This window comes from Homarus americanus, unplaced genomic scaffold (assembly GCF_018991925.1).
Source record: "Homarus americanus isolate GMGI-L3 unplaced genomic scaffold, GMGI_Hamer_2.0 scaffold23110, whole genome shotgun sequence".
In the NCBI taxonomy this organism is placed as follows: Eukaryota; Metazoa; Arthropoda; class Malacostraca; order Decapoda; family Nephropidae; genus Homarus; species Homarus americanus.
In genome coordinates this window covers 847,852-867,068 of record NW_024752122.1, presented here as the reverse complement: position 1 = coordinate 867,068, position 19,217 = coordinate 847,852, and the positions used below count along the sequence as shown (strand labels likewise).

General features: G+C 46.7%; 1 protein-coding gene across 2 annotated transcripts in view; it reads left to right on the top strand.

The window, feature by feature from the left end:
• The window catches only part of LOC121854958, a 54,960-nt gene that overhangs the window by 16,332 nt on the left and 19,411 nt on the right, over positions 1-19,217 (top strand). Inside the window, exons 1-3 of one of the 2 annotated variants that reach the window (XM_042349773.1) lie at positions 12,439-12,834; positions 16,225-16,352; positions 18,231-19,139. In XM_042349773.1, coding sequence (XP_042205707.1) covers positions 12,809-12,834; positions 16,225-16,352; positions 18,231-19,139 — 1,063 coding nt within the window. In that variant the 5' untranslated portion in view covers positions 12,439-12,808. Of the gene's footprint in view, positions 1-12,438; positions 12,835-16,224; positions 16,353-18,230; positions 19,140-19,217 lie in introns of those variants that run through there. The other variant, XM_042349772.1, reaches the window with a different exon arrangement.

The following is a 19,217-nucleotide window of genomic DNA, read 5'->3' as shown; positions in this document are numbered from 1 at the left end:
CTTTCTGTCTTCCTTCTACATTTTCCTCTCCCCCCTTCCCTCCTCCCCATTGCTCCCCTTTCATCCTCTCCTTCTTTTCTGTATCTCCTCTCTCCCTCTATCTTTCTCTCAGCTCTCTCTGTGCCAGCACCATTTACCCTCCTTCTCCCCTCCTCCCCCTCCCCCCCCTCCCCCTCCCCCAATGAATCGGCGACCTTGAAAATGTCAAGAAACGGAGAGAAGCCGCCTCACCCCGCCCACTTTTTGCCGATATGGGCGTGGTCACCCCTCCCCTCCCTACCTCCCCCAGACAGACAGACAGACAGACAGATATAAACACAAATATTTAGCCTGATAAACAGATAGACAGACAGGTTAAGTTAGGTTAGGGTCACTATTGGTTTGGTTAGGATTGGTTAGGTTAGGTTAGGTTAGGTTAGGGTCACTATTGGTTTGGTTAGGATTGGTTAGGTTAGGTTAGGGTCACTATTGGTTTGGTTAGGATTGGATTGAGTTGATTCACTATTGGTTTTTTGGTTAGGTTAGGTTAGGGTCACTATTGGTTTGGTTAGGATTGGTTAGGTTACATTGGTGTTAGGTTAGGTTAGGTTAAATTAGGTTTGGTTACTGTTAGATAGTATTAGTCTTAGGTTAGGTTAAGGATAGTCTTAGGTTAGGTTTAGGATAGTCTTAGGTTAGGTTAAGGATAGTCTTAGGTTAGGTTAAGGATAGTCTTAGGTTAGTTAATCTTGAAGGTGAAATAATCTGGGGTGGTTATTCTTCAGGTGAATTAAAGTATTACGTCACGAATGGCACCGGGAGAGAGAGAGAGAGATGTGTGTTACTGTGTTATGACTCTTGGGAAACATAGCGTTATGAATTTGAAAGGTGGGGTGGTGGGGGGTGTTATAATTAAGGGGTGTGTGTGGTGGGAAGGGAGGTCGATGTATTATATAAAGGAGGCTTGGGAGTGTGGATGGCTCTCTCTCTCTCTCTCTCTCTCTCTCTCTCTCTCTCTCTCTCTCTCTCTCTCTCTCTCTCTCTCTCTCTCTCTCCTCTCTCTCTCTCTCTCTCTCTCTCTCTCTCTCCTTCCTTCCCTTTGCCCTTGCTATGAAAGACAGGGGAGGGATACCAGAGTGGGAGGTAGGGAGCAGGCGGGAGAGGTGAGGGAGGCAGGAGGTGTTGTTCGTGGACTGGTGAAAATGGCGTTGACCTTCACTGATGACATGGTTGGGGGGGAAGGGAGGACAGAGAGAGGGGGGGAAGTGAGCCAGTTAGGGAGCGAATCTGTGTACATTATCACCTCACCATTAGGACACACACACACACACACCAGTCAGGTATTCGCTCAATTAACCTGTAATTAGTAAATATTTGTAAATAATGTACAATGGTTATGTGTACATGTTTTCAGTCGTACATAATGGTACGTGTACACAATGTTACGTGTACACACAACGTTACGTGTATACATAATATGCTTTCAGTAATGTGTGCGTGTGTGTGTGTGTGTGTGTGTGTGTGTGTGTGTGTGTGTACAGTTATTACATTCGCACTGAGGCTTGCACTTGAGGCATTTTCCTCCCTACTCCTTCCTTCCCTTTCCATCTCCTTCTCTCCCCATGCACTTTCTCCTTCCCTCGCCTGACCACTCAGAGACCAGGTGATAAGCAGGAAGGAATAGGGGAGGGAGGAGGAAGGGGCAGAGGGAGAAAGAGAGGGAGGGAGAAGGAAGGGGGAGAGGGGGTACAGGAAAGAGGAGGGAGGGAGGGAGGAGAGAGGAAGGAGGGAGGCGTATTACTGTGTCTCAACTTCCGGTTGGCCAGTGAGTGAGGAAGAGGGGGAGGTGGAGGGGAGGGAGAGGTGGAGGGTAGGGGAAGGAGGGGGGCAAGGAAGAGGTGGAAGAGGAGGGAAAGGTGGAGGGGGGACGTCGAGGTATATGATGACCACACAAATGAGTGTGTGTGTGTGTGTGTGTGTGTGTGTGTGTGTGTGTGTGTGTGTGTGTGTGTGTGTGTGTTCATTGGTCACCATGGACACAGCAAAGAACAGATGGAGGTCTTATAAACATTGGTCGTCATGTGACCTTTGTGAAGTTTATGTACACACACACACACACACCTACCTACACCCACAAGCTTGCAACTCTGACCGGAAGTAAACCGTAAATTATTGTACATACATAAGCCAGTTATAAACGTATTTAAATCAATTTTCCAACAAAAGTTTATAAAAACTAACAAAATTGTACATTAAATTAATCTATCTTGTGGCTTGGCTACAGTATTTATTTAACTAACTAGAAATTATGTGAATATATTTTGAATTGTGATCACCAGTAACTTTAACACCTTCCAAAATTATTTACCTCAGTCACATCTGTCTTATCACCTTAATAGACAGGTGTTTTGAGTACACCTGTGTATGATCTCAATAGACAGGTGTTACCTCAGTGCACGTGTCTTATCACCTTAATAGACAGGTGTTTTGAGTACACCTGTGTATGATCTCAATAGACAGGTGTTACCTCAGTGCACGTGTCTTATCACCTTAATAGACAGGTGTTTTGAGTGACCCGGTTAACTAGACTGGACAAGGGGGGGGAGATGGTTGGGTTAACAGGTGTATTGTAGTCTTAATTGGCCTTTCCTGCAGGCACTGGCCGATTGTTACTGTGCTTGCTGAGGTTCCACAGACGTTAATTCAGCAACATCTGTTGGACCTTTGTCAATTCCGTCGCTGTCACTTCACTGCTGGCACATCTCAGTATGGCATATATATATATATATATATATATATATATATATATATATATATATATATATATATATATATATATATATACTGTATATATATATATATATATATATATATATATATATATGTGTGTGTGTGATGTTTACCACTGTATCCATAACAACATCATTGCAACCACCACTACCACCCACCACCACTACCACCCACCACTACCACACAGCACCACCACAGAAGGAAGAAACAAAGATGTACTGTGGTAGTGACGTCACCCCCCGGACACACCTCATTATGACCACAACACGGCCCACTACCCACCTGCTTCTGTTGCCCCTCACGTGCTGCGCCCACACCACCTGCCTCACCTCCTAGCAGATGGTTAGGTTAGAGCTATGTTAGGTTTGCTTAGGTGGGGTTAATGTCTTGTGTGGTAAGGTTACGTGGGGGGGGTGGGGTTATGTTGAGTTGGATTAGGGTAGGTTAGGCTGGGTTGGATTAGGTTAGGTTGGGTTAGAGCTATGTTAGGTGGGGTTAAGTTAGGTTTGAATAGCTCAACTAGAGTTAGGTGTGTGTATGCATAAATTGTTAAGTGTGTATATATATGTGTATGTATGTATGTATGTGTGTAATAATAATAATAATAATAATAATAATAATAATAATAATAATAATAAACGGTTTATTAATAGAGTTGCAGCCGGTGGCTGAAAATATACAGACTTACATTTGATTTAGACATAATGATATAATATGCATTGAATACATTTACAGGGCTGTACAGTACATAAATCAGGAGTTGTTTATTATTTTAACAATAGATGGGATTGTGCTGTTCTTATATCTATCGGTATGTGTGTATGTACAGAATTTATGTATGTATTTAAATTTCTTACGAACCCAAATTCATAGAAATTACAAAACCCCCAAAAAAGGAAAATTTTACTCACGATGCCGTATATTTTAACATTTCTTCAACATTAAGAGAAAAAATTACATTACCTGTTGTGTTGTGCGAACCTCGTCCTCGTGACTAGCCCTTAGTGACCAGCCCTTAGCCTAGCCCTTAGTATCGAGAGTATTCATAACAAGGGCAGGCTAAGGTGAGGGCGTGAGAGACTGGTAGCGATCATCAGGTAGGTAAATTGTTGAACAGGTGAGAGAAGAGTCTACCTGTGTGTGGGGTGAGGGGGTGGGGTGTGTGTGTGTGTAGGAAGGGTGTGTGTGTGTGTGTGTGTGTGTGTGTGTGTGTGTGTGTGTGTGTGTGTGTGTGTGTGTGTGTGTGTAGGAAGGGTGTGCTTGTGGGGGGGGGTTGAGGGTCTGTATGTGGGGGGTTAGGTGTGTGTGTGTGTGTGTGTGTGTGTGTGTGTGTGTGTGTGTGTGTGTTTGTGTGTGGGATTGTTCAACATAAAGAGGGAGTGTGTTATTGTATTTCTTAGATGTGTCTTAGTAAACAGGAAAGGGATATGTAGAGACACACACACACACACACACACACACACACACACACACACACACACACACACACAGAGTTGACAACATAAAAGGAAAATTTGATCTCCTAGGCGTGACAGCCAGTTGGAGACACTGTACACTGTACAGTATACTAAGTCTCCAGTACACCAGGAGACAGTATCAGTATGACCAAGACATTGTACTCGATCACCTTCACTTTTTCATCAGTAAAGTCAGGTACCTTTTTACACCTGGGTGAACTGGGGAGGGGTACCATGGGATCGAACCAGAGATATTTAGGACAAGAAATGAGTGTTGTATATGCTCGGCCACCGCATGGAGTACAGGTGCACACGTAACTGTTGGTCTCTTGACAAACACAATCTATCATCTCGTCTTTCATCCTGGAGTTGACTGTGTGTGTGTGTCTGTCTTATCCGGACTGTTGCTTGTGGCCACACTACTACTGGCCACACCTCCCCCCTTGGCCACATTACTGCTGGCATGTCTTCTGGCCACACCTCCCCTTGGCCACACTACTATTGGCATGTCTTCTGGCCACACCTCCCCCCCTTGGCCACATTACTTCTGGCATGTCTTCTGGTCACACCTCCCCCTGGCCACACTTTTCTTGGCCACCCTATTACTACTGCCATGTCTCCTGGCCACACTAGTACTGCTGGCATGTCTTCTGGCCACACCTCCCCCTGGCCACACTACTACTGTCATGTCTTCTGGTCACACCTACCCCTCCTGGCCACATTACTACTGCTGGCATGTCTTCTGGCCACACCTCTCTTGGCACTCCTTTTCCGGCCACACTTATCCCGCTGTCATAAGCTCAGTTTGTCACTAGCAAGGCGCCCACACATCACCATGTACACTTCTTCAATTATATTATCGAACACCTAACCTAACCTAACGAACTTCTTTATCCGTAAACTAATACATACATACATACATACATACATACATACATACATACATACATACATACATACAAACAATAAATATCTTACCTGTTCATTACCTTAAATAACACACACCTATATTAACAATTTTAACATTACAAAAAAAATAAAAAACTGAAAACGAATCACAATAAATATTTACCTTTTTGTAATTTATTTCAAAAAGTAAAAAAAAAATGAAATAAAATAAAATTTGCATATCGTTGGAAGGAAGTGGCTGGAGGGGGGGGGGGAGGTGAGTCACTCCTTCAGGTATCCTGCAGTAATGGAGGTTCCCACGACCCGGACAAGGCTTTAGGGAGGGTATCCTTACCCCCCTCACCCCCCACCCATCCTCACCCCCACCACCACCCTCTATCCCTCCTCCCCCACCCCCTCACCCCCCACCCATCCTCACCCCCACCACCTCATCCTCACCCTCTACCCCTCCCCTCTCGTGTGTCCTTGAAGGTTGTCTCCTTCACGGTCATGGTGTGGTGAGAGATGGATGGGGTACTGAGAGGGAACATTATACACCCTGGGTTATTTCATGTGATAATTGTATTTTATTATTATTATTATTATTATTATTATCATGTTGTTGTTGTTGTTGTTGTTGTTGTTGTTGTTGTTGTTGTTGTTGTTGTTTTGTTTTGTCGTTGTGGAACTTAAATTAACATGAGAACATTTACACTGTTTTTCTTACATAGTTTTTTCTTCATTTCCAGGTAAGGACAAGGTGTGGTGCCGCCAACATGGTGTGTGTATAGGATGTGGCGCGCTCAACAAGGTGTGGCTATACAGTGTGGCGTCGAAAGATACGTAGATAAATAATTTGTCCTGATAAGAAGAAAGACCTTATTCCTCTATCTGGCCAGTACACCTGTCCATTTTACCTGGTTCGTACAGGTTAATAACAGGTGCTACATCGCGATAGGATCCCCCTCACGTGTACCTTCCCTGAGGGCTGAACACCTGTTAAGTTCAGTAAACATTGAAAGATTATTGTGCGAGATATAACACACACACACACACACACACACACACACACACACACACACACACACACAGCCCCCTACAGAGACAGCCAGCCCTTCAACATGGGGGGGGGGGTTAAACCTGAGCCTCTTCCCCTTCCCTCCCCCACAGCGGATACATGACCCGGGTGTTGTGGGGGCGTTGTACTGTCCAAACACTCTGTCTCAGTATTCTCTCTCCCACATCATTTTCCCCCATTATTTGCCCTCCTCCCAGGTGACTCCTCCAACTAACGTAACCACGGTATATTTCTCTCCCATGTGTGTGTGTATATATGAGGGCCTGAGTAACAGCGGTGATATAAGAGTGTTCGGGGTGGTGTGTGTGGTGGTTGGTGGCAGGCAGTGAGAGCCCTACTTCCGCGCTGTGCTATGAGGAATGTTACACGGGAACTGACTAATGCTGCAGGACAACTCGGTACAGTTTCCTGTATTTTGATCCAGTTTTGGGAAGAGTTCTTACTGGTTTATGGCTGATTTAACTTCTTTTTGTCGCTGTGTTGTTGTTTTTGGGAGCAGGTGAGCCAAGGTTGAGTTTTGTCTTGGAAGAACAGGTGAGACTCTTGGTCTAATCTTTTTTGCTAATTAACTTTGTATTTACCTGTATACCTGTACTGTCTATGTACATTGTTTGTATACCTGTACTGTCTATGTACATAAGAACATAAGAATGGAGGAAACTGCAGCGGGCCTATTGGCCCATACTGGGCAGTCCCGTTTACACCCAACCCCTATTGCTCATATAAGCATCCAACCTATGTTTGAAGCTATCCAGCGTATTCGAGTTAATGATGATATTTGGTAACTTGTTCCATTCATCCACTACTCTGTTACCAAACCAATGTTTACCTATTTCGCGCCTAAATCTAAATTTGTCTAATATAAAACCATTGTTCCGAGTTCGCTCCTGGTTGGATAGTTTGAGTACCTTTGTAATGTTCCCTTTGTTCAGCCCTGACTTCCATTTATACACCTCTATCATATCGCCTCTTACTCTACGTCTCTCGAGGGAGTGCAAATTAAGATACTTTAACCTGTCTCTGTACTCAAGGTTCCTAATGCCCGGGATTAGCCTCGTCATTCTCCTCTGAATTCTTTCCAAGGATTCTATATCCATTCTGTAATACGGTGACCAGAATTGAACTGCGTAATCCAAGTGAGGTCTCACAAGCCCAAGATATAGTTTTAGGATGACCTCGCTAGTCTTGTAACTAACACTCCTTTGTATGAACCCAAGTACTTTATTAGCCTTGTTTCGAGCAAATACACATTGTTTACTTGGCTTAAGGTTCTTACTTGTCATTACTCCTAAATCTCTCTCTCAGTCGGATTTCTCAATGGCATCGTTGTTCATCTGGTAACTGGTTTCCCTGTCTACATCTCCTATACTGAGCACTTTACTATTGTCCACGTTGAATTTCATCTGCCATTTTTCAGACCATTCGAATTTTTTTTTTAGATCTTCCTGTAGTTTTGTGGAGTCCTCGTCAGATTTAATAACACGTCCTATTTTAGTGTCATCAGCAAATTTACTTATGTTGCTGTCTATGCCGATATCTATGTCGTTTATGTATATAATAAATAATAATGGTCCAAGTACTGAGCCTTGGGGAACTCCACTTGTGACGTTGCTCCAATGGGACTCAGTGCCATTAATGCTCACTCTCTGTTTCCTGTCCTGTAACCACGCCCTAATCCATTTAAGGATGTTACCTTTGATGCCATGTGCTTCTACCTTTCTAATTAGTCTTTCGTGGGGGGGACTGTCGAAGGCTTTGCTAAAGTCGAGATATACCACATCATAATTGTGCCCCTCGTCCATTGATTCGAAAAGTGATGAAAAGAATGTTAATAGATTAGTTAGACATGAACGCCCGCTTGTGAAGCCATGCTGGGAATCATTGATCAACTTGTGCTTCTCCATGTGATTTCGAATAGAGTTTGAAATGATTGCTTCCAGTAATTTGCCTACTATTGGTGTTAGACTGATTGGGCGGTAGTTAGAGGATAGTGATCTATCTCCCTTCTTGAAGATCGGTATTACATTCGCTATCCTCCAGGATTCTGGTACTACACCTGTTTTTAAGGACATGTTAAACAACTTTGCTATGGGCATGCTAAGCTCTTCCTTACATTCCTTTAATACTCTGGCAAATATCTCATCGGGACCAGGTGACTTATTAGGCTTCAGTTTGTCTATTTGCTTACTAACATCGTTACTAGTCACTACTATCTCGCTTAATTTGTTTTCTTCACTATCTCTGAATAGAGTCGGTGCCTCGGGTATCATTGTATACCTGTACTGTCTATGTACATTGTATACCTGTACTGTCTATGTACATTGTATACCTGTACTGTCTATGTACATTATATACCTGTACTGTCTATGTACATTGTATACCTGTACTGTCTATGTACATTGTATACCTGTACTGTCTATGTACATTGTATACCTGTACTGTCTATGTACATTGTATACCTGTACTGTCTATGTACATTGTATACCTGTACTGTCTATGTACATTGTATACCTGTACTGTCTATGTACATTGTATACCTGTACTGTCTATGTACATTGTATACCTGTACTGTCTATGTATACTGTATGTATACCTGTGCTATCATATATACATTGTTTGTATACGGTTCATTACTTACAGGTGTACAGGAGCTTTTTGTTCACTTGTACACGTTGAACAAGTAGGCAGATTTGGGCGCAGTGTCCCGTTACTGACTGAGTGATGTAGTGAAGGTAAACCAGGCGCTTGAGTGACCAGGCCCCGTGGCACTCACCTCCACCTGTGGTCAGTAATTGTCATATGTAACCACTGCTCATGTGTGTGTGTGTGTGTGTGTGTGTGTGTGTGTGTGTGTGTGTGTGTGTGTGTGTGTGTGTGTGTGTGTGTGTGTGTGTGTGTGTGTGTGTGTGGTCTCATGTTACAAACACTAGCCTACACAGCTGTGTGTAACTATGTATGTATGTATGTATGTATGTATGTATGTATGTATGTATTTTATGAGTGTTTTAGAGAAGTAATGGAGGAAGGACCGGGCAGGGAAGTTTGCAAGCTGTTCAGGGTAACCAGTGCGAAGAGATGGTGAGGGAGGGAGGGGTAGGTAAGATGGTGAGGGAGGGAAGGGTAGGTAAGATGGTGAGGGGAGGGAGGGGTAGGTAAGATGGTGAGGGGAGGGAGGGGTAGGTAAGATGGTGAGGAGGGAAGGGTAAAAGATGGTGAGGGGAGGGAGGGCAGGTAAGATGGTGAGGGAGTGGAGGGGTAGGTAAGGAGGGTGAGGGAGGAGGGTAGGGGTAAGAGATGGTGGGGAGGGGAGGGAGGGGTAGGTGTAAGATGGTGAGGGAGGGAGGGGTAAGATGGTGAGGGAGGGAGGGGTAGGGAAGATGGCAGGAGAGGGAGGGGTAGGGAAGACAGAGGGAGGGAGGGGTAGGAAGACAGAGGAGGAGGGTAGGGGAAGATGGTGAGGAGAGGGAGGGAAGATGGGTGAGGGAGGGAGGGGTAGGTAAGATGGTGAGGGAGGTGGGAGGGGTAGGGAAGATGGTGGAGGAGGGAGGGGTGGTAAGCTGGGTGAGGGAGGAACTAGGGTGAGGGGAGGTAGAGGTGTGGAAGACACGTCAGGCTGACTCCAGACGAGGGTCAAGTTGACGGCTGAAGGTCAAAACTGTCACACACACACACACACACACACACACACACACACACACACACACACACACACACACACACACTAATAGTAACAGGTGATATAAACAGACCGTTAACAGAGGTCTACCTGTTAACGTCTAGCGAAAACTTGTATCACCTCTCCCTCCCTCACCCTCACAGTAGAGAGGGAGAGACAGGTGAGAGTGGGAGGCAATAAAGGGAGAGGTGAGAGGTAGGAGAGGTGTGAGGTAGGAGAGGTGAGAGGTAGGAGAGGTGAGAGGTAGGAGAGGTGAGAGTGGTCAGCAGTGGCCTCAGTGACTGGCAAAACAGCGATGGTGGAGGGGGAGATGGGGAGGGAGGGAGAGATGGAGGAGAGAGAGAGAGAGAGAGAGAGAGAGACCATTGAAACAGGACCTCTAAAATTGGTCCAGGTCGCTACAGGTCAGAGCCTTCAGGTGAAAGTGTGTACCTGGTTATGTGCTGCCCGGACACGATAACGTTTGACACACCTACCACCATCTACCACCACCTACCACCATCTACCACCATCTACCACCACACCTACCACCATCTACCACCACCTACCACCATCTACCACCACATCTCCCACCATCTACCACCACACCTACCACCACCAGTGTTGGATAGGGTTAGGTTAGGAGGAACACACTCAACAATTTAACTGACTTAAAATAACACAACAAAAACATGTCAGGTATAAAGCTATGGGCTGTGATGGTCGGCTACAGCCAATGGTTATCGAGAAAAAAAAATCCATAACTCACTCCACCAATGGTAGTGAGTTACGTCAGCAAGACGTCACAAATGTCCCCAACTAACTCCACCAATGTTAGACACGTTAATATTACGTCACAAATGTCCCCAACTCACTCCACCAATAGTCGTGTTTTACCCCAGCGTTAAGGCATATTAATATTACGTCACGAATGCTACCAACTTTCTCCACCAATAGTAGCGAGTTACGTCAGCTTTACGTCACGGATGCCCAGCCAGTCAACGACCCAGACGGCCTTCTTGGACCAGTTTAGACAATGGCCACCGGAACGAACTAAACAAGATCATTATTTACTCTGCTTCAACACCTGTCATGTCAACAGCAGCAGCAGCCAGGCGAGGGAGGTCGGTGCTGTTATTGTGGTGGTTGATGGTGCTGTTATTAAGGTGGTTGATGATGCTGTTATTGTGGTGGTTGATGGTGCTGTTATTGAGGTGGTTGATGGTGCTGTTATTATGGTGGTTGATGGTGCTGTTATTGTAGTGGTTGATGGTGCTGTTATTGTGGTGGTTGATGGTGCTGTTATTGTGGTGGTTGATGGTGCTGTTATTGTGGTGGTTGATGGTGCTGTTATTGTGGTGGTTGATGGTGCTGTTATTGTGGTGGTTGGTGGTGGAACAGCACATCTGTCTCTTCTACCACATTAATACTGCCCTTGAACTTTTGATGCCACCACCACCGTTATCTCTCTCTCTCTCTCTCTCTCCGTTATAATAACTATTGTCTTCTATTTCTTCTATTAGAATTATTTCTCGTTTTTCTTCCCTTCATTGTTTTCATTATTCGTGTCTGTTATTCTGTTTTTGTCTGTTTGTTTTATGTTTTGGGGTTTATTGGTCAACTGTGTCACACACACACACACACACACACACACACACACACACACACATCTTTGTACGTACCACCCGTTTAATCTTCTGAGCGATAGTTCTTATCTTGATGTCTCAAGCTGATAAGCACATATTAGAACACTGAATGTAACCTAAACTCTCTCCCCTCCTTCCCCTACCACCATGACCCGCCCTCTCCCCTCTCCCCTCTCCCCCTCCCACCATGTCCCCCCTCCCCCCTTGAACCTTTAAGGGAAATAAATTAAGAACATAAGAATGGAGGAAACTGCAGCGGGGCTATTGGCCCATACTGGGCAGTCCCGTTTACACCCAACCCCTATTGTTCATATAAGCATCCAACCTATGTTTGAAGCTATTCAGCGTATTCGAGTTAATGATGATGTTTGGTAACTTGTTCCATTCATCCACTACTCTGTTTCCAAACCAATGTTTACCTATTTCGCGCCTAAATCTAAATTTGTCTAATTTAAAACCATTGTTACGAGTTCGCTCCTGGTTGGATAGTTTGAGTACCTTTGTAATGTCCCCTTTGTTCAGCCCTGACTTCCATTTATACACCTCTATCAGGTCGCCCCTCGCTCTACGTCTCTCTAGGGAGTGCAAATTAAGATGCTTTAACCTGTCTCTATATTCAAGGTTCCTAATGCCCGGGATTAGTCTTGTCATTCTCCTCTGGATTCTTTCCAAGGATTCTATATCCATTCTGTAATACGGTGACCAGAATTGAACTGCGTAATCCAAGTGAGGTCTCACAAGCCCAAGATATAGTTTTAGGATGACCTCGCTAGTCTTGTAACTAACACTCCTTTGTATGAACCCAAGTACTTTATTAGCCTTGTTACGAGCAAAAACACATTGTTTACTTGGCTTAAGGTTCCTACTTATCATTACTCCTAAATCACTCTCGCAGTCGGATTTCTCAATGGCATCGTTGTTCATCTGGGTGGGTTCGGTTATATGTTGACTTAGGAAACAGTCCTGGATCGTTTCGAGAAAATCCTCTGATTCTGGGTTGTAACATTTGAACACTTACAGATGTACAGTGCTCAAATGTTCAAGTACCATCTCAAACTACCATACATTTGAACACATACAGAGGCACAGTGCTCAAATGTTCAAGTACCATCTCAAACTACCATGCATTTGAACACTTACAGAGGAACAGTTCTAAACAATCATTATTCTACAGGTTATATTTTCAAACTACAGTGAACTGGACTTTCACGCTGTGTTACCAACTCCATTTACCTGAACGAAAGGGGTGACTGTAACGAGTTAACCATTGCCTGTGTGCCGGGACCTTTGTAAACACCTGGAGAATTAGCTCAACATGACGAATTGTGTTGTGTCTTGTCTGTAAGTTAGTCGTTGTTTATGTTGCGTGAGAAGGAACACCCAACACTCATTTGTTGTGTTGTTATTTGCACTGTGTTGTGAAGTTATTTTTGTTATGTTGTGTTGCTGTGTTGTTAAATTACTTTTGTTGTGTTGTTATTAGCAGTGTGTTGTGTTGTCTTGATTTGCTGTGTTGTTTTGAGTTGTATGGCAATGCTCCTTTACACCATGCTGTTTCTGTATTTACTTTACTTATTTATACTCTCTCTCTCTCTCTCTCTCTCTCTCTCTCTCTCTCTCTTCTACAATAACCAAGTGTTATAACCCATCCCTTAATGTTCACTGTAATAGGCCTATAGATACCTTCAACACCTACCTAGTCATGTTCCATAGGCCTAAAATACCCTATTGACACCCTAGTCATGTTCACTAGGCCTTCAACACCTAGCTGGCCATGTTCCATAGGCCTAAAGTATCCTATCGACAACTGTTCCGTAATATGGCTGGCGTGGCGGACATATCTTGGCAGGTGGCAGGCATGTTAGGAACGCCACAGCGACCCAGTTTAAGATTCCCGAAGACTCCTTCAGTTGTATTGGGAGATGTGCCAGGTGTTTGGATAATGAATTGATGATGATTAGTGGGTTTACCTGTAGATTAGTGTGTGTGTGTGTGTGTGTGTGTGTGTGTGTGTGTAAACCTCCAGCAACAGTCACAATGGTCTGGGTGAATCGATCCCAAAGTTGACATTTGTCGCGGCAAACAGAGAGAGAGAGAGAGAGAGAGAGAGAGAGAGAGAGAGAGAGAGAGAGAGAGAGAGAGAGAGAGAGAGAGAGAGAGAGAGAGAGAGAGAGAGAGAGAGAGAGAGAGAGAGAGAGAGAGAGAGAGAGAGAGCCAGGGATAGAGAAAAAAAGAGAGCCAGAGAGAGAGAGAGAGAGAGAGTGGGAAAGTCATTAGTATGTCTTGGCAGTAGTAGAGGACGACCTTGGATCAATAATTCGGGCAATGCTTTTACTCTCACTAAATTGTTATAGGTGATGATGGTGATGATGGTGGTGGTGATGATGGTGATGGTGGTGATGATGGTGATGGTGGTGGTGTTGGTAACGTAACCCTGAATTAGAAACTTCGGATCGTTGTTGTGAGCAAAGTGAATCTATAGGAGAGACGTTGTTCAAAGATGATGCTCTCTCTCTCTCTCTCTCTCTCTCTGGTGGTGAGAGAGAGAGAGGTGGGTGAGTATGGCCAGGGCCACTGCGGCATTGCGGCGGAACTACTCCTGGCACCCTCCCTGGCCCTGTGTGTGTGAGAGAGAGAGAGATGGGTGTTGGAAGGTGTAGGAGTGTGTTGGAGGGTGTAAAAATGTGTTGCTGGGTGTAGGAGTGTGTTGCTGGGTGTTGTAGGGTGTAGGAGTGTGTTGCTGGGTGTTGTAGGGTGTAGGAATGTGTTGCTGGGTATTGGAGTGTGGTGCTGGGTGTTGGAGTGTGTTGGAAGGTGTAGGAGTGCGTTGCTGGGTGTTGGAGGGTGTAAGAGTGTGTTGCTGAGTGTTAGAGGGTGTAGGAGTGTGTTGCTGGGTGTTGGAGTGTTTTGGAAGGTGTAGGAGTGTGTTGCTGGGTGTTAGAGTGTGTTGGAGGGTGTAGGAGTGTGTTGTTGGGTGTTGGAGGGTATAGGAGTGTGTTACTGGGTGTTGGAGGGTGTAGGAATGTATGCAGGGTGTTGGAAGGTGTAGGGAGTGTGTTGCTGGGTATTGGAGGGTGTAGGAGTGTGTTGCTGGGTGTTGAAGGGTGTAGGAGTGTGTTGCTGGGTGTCAGTGTGCTGCTGGGTGTCGGAGTGTGTTGGAGGGTGGTGGAGTGTGTTGCAGGGGTGTTGGAAGGTGTAGGAGTGTGTTGCTGGCATTGGAGGGTGTAGGGAGTGTGTTGCTGGGTGTTGAAGGGTGTAGGAGTGTGCTGCTGTGTGTGGAGGATGTAGGAGGTGTTGTTGGGTATGTTGGGGAGTGTTGGAGGGTGTAGGAGTGTGTTGCTGAGTGTTGAGGGTGTAGGAGTGTGTTGCTCTGGTGTTGGAAGGTGTTGTACGGTGTAGGAGTGTGTTGCTGTGTGTTGGAGTGTGTTGCTGGGTGTTGGAGGGTGTAGGACTGTGTTGCTGGGTGGTGGAATGTGTTGCTCTGTGTTTGAGTGTATTGCTGGGTGTTGGAGTGTGTTTGAGGGTGTAGGAGTGTGTTGGAGGGTGTAGGAGAGTGTTGGTGTGTGTTGCTGGGTGTTGAAGGGTGTAGGAGTGTGTTGCTGGGTGTTGGAGTTGTTGAGGGAGTCTGTTGCTGGGTGTTGGAAGGGTGTAGGAGGTGTTGTTGGGTGTTCGAGGGTGTAGGAGGTGTTGTTGGGTATTGGAGGGTGTTGGAGGTGTTGGAGGGTTGGAGGGTGTAGTGTTGGAGGGTGTAGGAGTGTGTTGCTGTTGGAGGTAGAGTGTGTTGGAGGGTGTAGGAGTGTGTTGGAGGGTGTAGGAGTGTGTTGGAGGTGTAGGGAGTGTGTTGGAGGGTGTAGGGTGTGGAGGTGTGTTGGTGGGTGTTGGAGGGTGTAGGAGTATGTTGCTGAGGGTTGGAGGGTGTAGGAGTGTGTTGGTGGGTGTTGGCGGGTGTAGGAGTATGTTGGTGGGTGTTGGAGGGTGTAGGATTGTGTTGGTGGGTGTTGGAGGGTGTAGGATTGTGTTGGTGGGTGTTGGAGGGTGTAGGTGTGTGTTTGTGGGTGTTTTGGGGTGTAGGCAGCAACACAGCATATGTTCCGGGAAAACTGACTTGGAAACCACGACAGGAAATAATGGAATGACTTTTTTCTTAACATTTCTTCTGGGAAAAAAAAGAAACAGGAAGTGGAAGCGGTAGAGATAGGACTGGGGGTAATAAGAGCTCCTTTTTTCCGTAACTTACAAAAATCCTCTTCCTATCTTCCTCCTCTTATCTTCCTCCTCTTCTTCCCCACAACCCTTACTCTTCATCTTTCTCCTCTTCTTCCACACGCCCTCTCCCCTCTTCACCCTCCTCCTCCTCGTCTTCTTCACCCTCTTCCTCCTCCTCAGTATATCACTCAGTATGATAAAGATGCACCCACAGTATAATAAATAATATAGTGAAGTATGATAATATAAGAATGATTATTGACGTGTGTGTGTTAAGTATAAGAGATGTTACACGCACCACTAACTCCACCTTATACACACACCACTAACTCCACCTTATACACACACCACTTACTCCACCTTATACACACACCACTAACTCCACCTTATATACACACCACTAACTCTACCTTCTACACAGACCACTAACTCTACCTTATACACACACCACTAACTTTACCTTATACACAGACCACTAACTCCACCTTATACACAGACCACTAACTCCACTCCCCTCCTTCACAGAGTCCACATGGGTTGTCTGCAGCTCAAGAGGTGGTTGTCGTTCTTACCAGCGGCCTTCATCGTTTACATTCTCCTCCACTATCTAGTGTACCAGCCAGACCTGACCGGCCCTCATTCTCCTGTCCTGGGTGAGTCCTGAGTCCTACTTCTACCTCCACCATAGGTCCTCCTCCGCCATAGGTCCACCTCCGCCATAGGCCCTCCTCTGCTATAGGTCCTCCTCCGCCATAGGTTCTCCTCTGCTATAGGTCCTCCTCCACCATAGGTCCTCCAACACCATAGGTCCTTCTCCACTATAGGTCCTCCTCCATCATAGGTTCTTCTCCGCCATAGGTCCTCCTCCACCATAGGTCCTCCTCCACCATAGGTCCTTCTCCACTATAGGTCCCTCCTCCGCCATAGGTCTTCCTCCACTATAGGTCCCTCCTCCATAGGTCCTCATCTGCTATAGGTCTACCTCCACTATAGGTCCTCCTCCACCATAGGTCCTCCTCCACCATAGGTCCTCCTCCGCCATAGGTCCACCTCCGCCATAGGTCCATCTCCACCATAGGTCCTCCTCCGCCATAGGTCCACCTCCGCCATAGGTCCATCTCCACTATAGGTCCTCCTCTGCCATCGGTCATCCTCCGCCATAGGTCCTCCTCCGCCATAGGTCCTCCTCTGCCATAGGTCATCCTCTGCCATAGGTCCTCCTCTGCCATAGGTCATCCTCTGCCATAGGTCCTCCTCTGCCATAGGTCATCCTCTGCCATAGGTCCTCCACCATAGGTCCTCCTCCGCCATAGGTCCTCCTCTGCCATAGGTCATCCTCTGTCATAGGTCCTCCTGCACCATAGGTCCTCCTCCAGCAAATATTATATTCTCTTCCAGGAGACAATTGTTATGGTAGGATGGGTTAAGTTAGGATAAGTTAAATTAGGTTAGGTTACTATGTTATGTAACCTCTCCTATAAACAGTGTAGGTTAGGTTACTATGTTACGTAACTTCTATAAACTATATATAACTCCTGGCGGCAGTCACCTTTACCGACCAGCGCCACTGATAGTGTCTTTTGCAACCCAACCCAATCCAACCTAATCCAACCTAATCCAACCCAACCTAATCCAACCAAAGTGTATCGTGTATGTATATATGTGTGTCTCTCTCTCGAAGTGGAATGTATATTTTAGTGTAGAATTTAATTGATATTTATCTTGGCTTTTATACAAGTTTTTATTTAATTTATGACTGAGACAGGAATCTGTTTTGTCTGGTGAGAGAGAGAGAGAGAGAGAGAGAGAGAGAGAGAGAGAGAGAGAGAGAGAGAGAGAGAACTTTAACAAGGTTATTCCTACTTCCCTCTTTTCACAACAAGTGTTACCAGACCTACAGTGAGACCATCTACATAACCAGCTGTGTATGCCATATTGTGGTCTACCATACACGGGTCTACCATACATAGGACTACCATACATAGGACTGCCATACACAGGTCTACCATACACGGGTCTACCAAACATAGAACTGCCATACACGTCTGCCATACACGTCTGCCATACAAGGACTGCCATACACGTCTGCCATACACGTCTGCCATACAAGGACTGCCATACACGTCTGCCATACACGTCTGCCATACAAGGACTGCCATACAATTATTAAAGTGAGCTCATCAAGTAAATACGATAGGGGAGGTTGTGGTAATGTTGAGTAACCACTGACAGACCTTTTCACCTGACGGCACACACTGACCACAGACAGAGAGACGAGCGGTGTAATAGACAGATACAGATAAAATGTTAGATAGAGAAATACAAAGACAAACGGGGGGAAGAGGAGGGTACACACGATGGCCCTTGGCAGCTACAGTATGGTGTGTGTGGGTGTGGGTGTGGGTGTGTGTGGGTGTGTGTGTGGGTGTGTGTGTGTGGGTGTGGGTTTGGGTTTGTGTGTGTGTGTGTGGGTGTGTGTGTGGGTGTGTGTGTCAGGTCTAACATAACTAATAACTGTTTCTCTCCCTCAGTTGGCCGGCGGTCCAACGAGAGTGTTGTGTCCGTGGTGGAGGGGAGGAAGCTACAGGGCGGCGCTCGGGTACTGCCGCCACTCTCTCCAGATACTGGTGACGAACTGAGTGACCAGAGTGACGCGGCCACCTCGGAGGTCCCGCCTGCGGCCCTCTCGGCGGCGGGCACCGGCCACAACGACGACAACACCACCGTCCAGCAAGGTAGTGGAGCCACCAACCCCGTCAGCACCGTCAGGTTTGAGAGTGTGTCGCGGGCCCTTGGGGGGGATACTGCTGGGTCTCTCTATGGTGAGGACTCCGGTGTGGTCGGGGGTGGCGGCGGCCTTGTCGGGTCAGGCGGCGTGGAGGCCACATACTCGGCCAGTGGCACCGCAAGTCGAGGGGATATTGCCACTTTATCCAGAGGTCCTGAGGTCAGTGTAGGAGGCCTGGGACCTCTTGAGGAGGCCAGCTCGGCTCCCGTGGCCTCTCGTGTCCATTCCACAGCGCTGGCCATACCCTCCACACCCCGGCCTGCACCGCCCGTCGCCCCAGACACCTGGATAAGACCCCCCGGGGCCAGCGCCCCCCACGTCCCTGTCCATCTGTCACCCCCCCTCCCTGTGTCAGCCGTGGCCCCGCCCCCCTACCATCGTAATGACCTTCACAACCTCGGCTCCACTTACCAGGTGCGGGACCCCTATATCCACTCACCCTACGGCTCCCCCTATGATCCCTACGGCGCCGCCTACAGAGAGAAGGCCAAGGCCGTTGAGCGTGCTCTCTCCGCCCACAGCCACGCCATGGCCCAGATGGGCGGGTTCCACCCACCAGCGAACGACCTGTCGCCGATGTACGACTCATTTGCTTACCCCGGAGGTCGTGATCTGACCATGGGGGAGGAGCTGCCCCCCCACAGCCGCCCAGGTAACCAGGAGGTGCATGGCGGTAACACCCTGACGGCGGCGTCCTCTTCTCTGGTGGTTCACTTCTGGTCGTGCATGA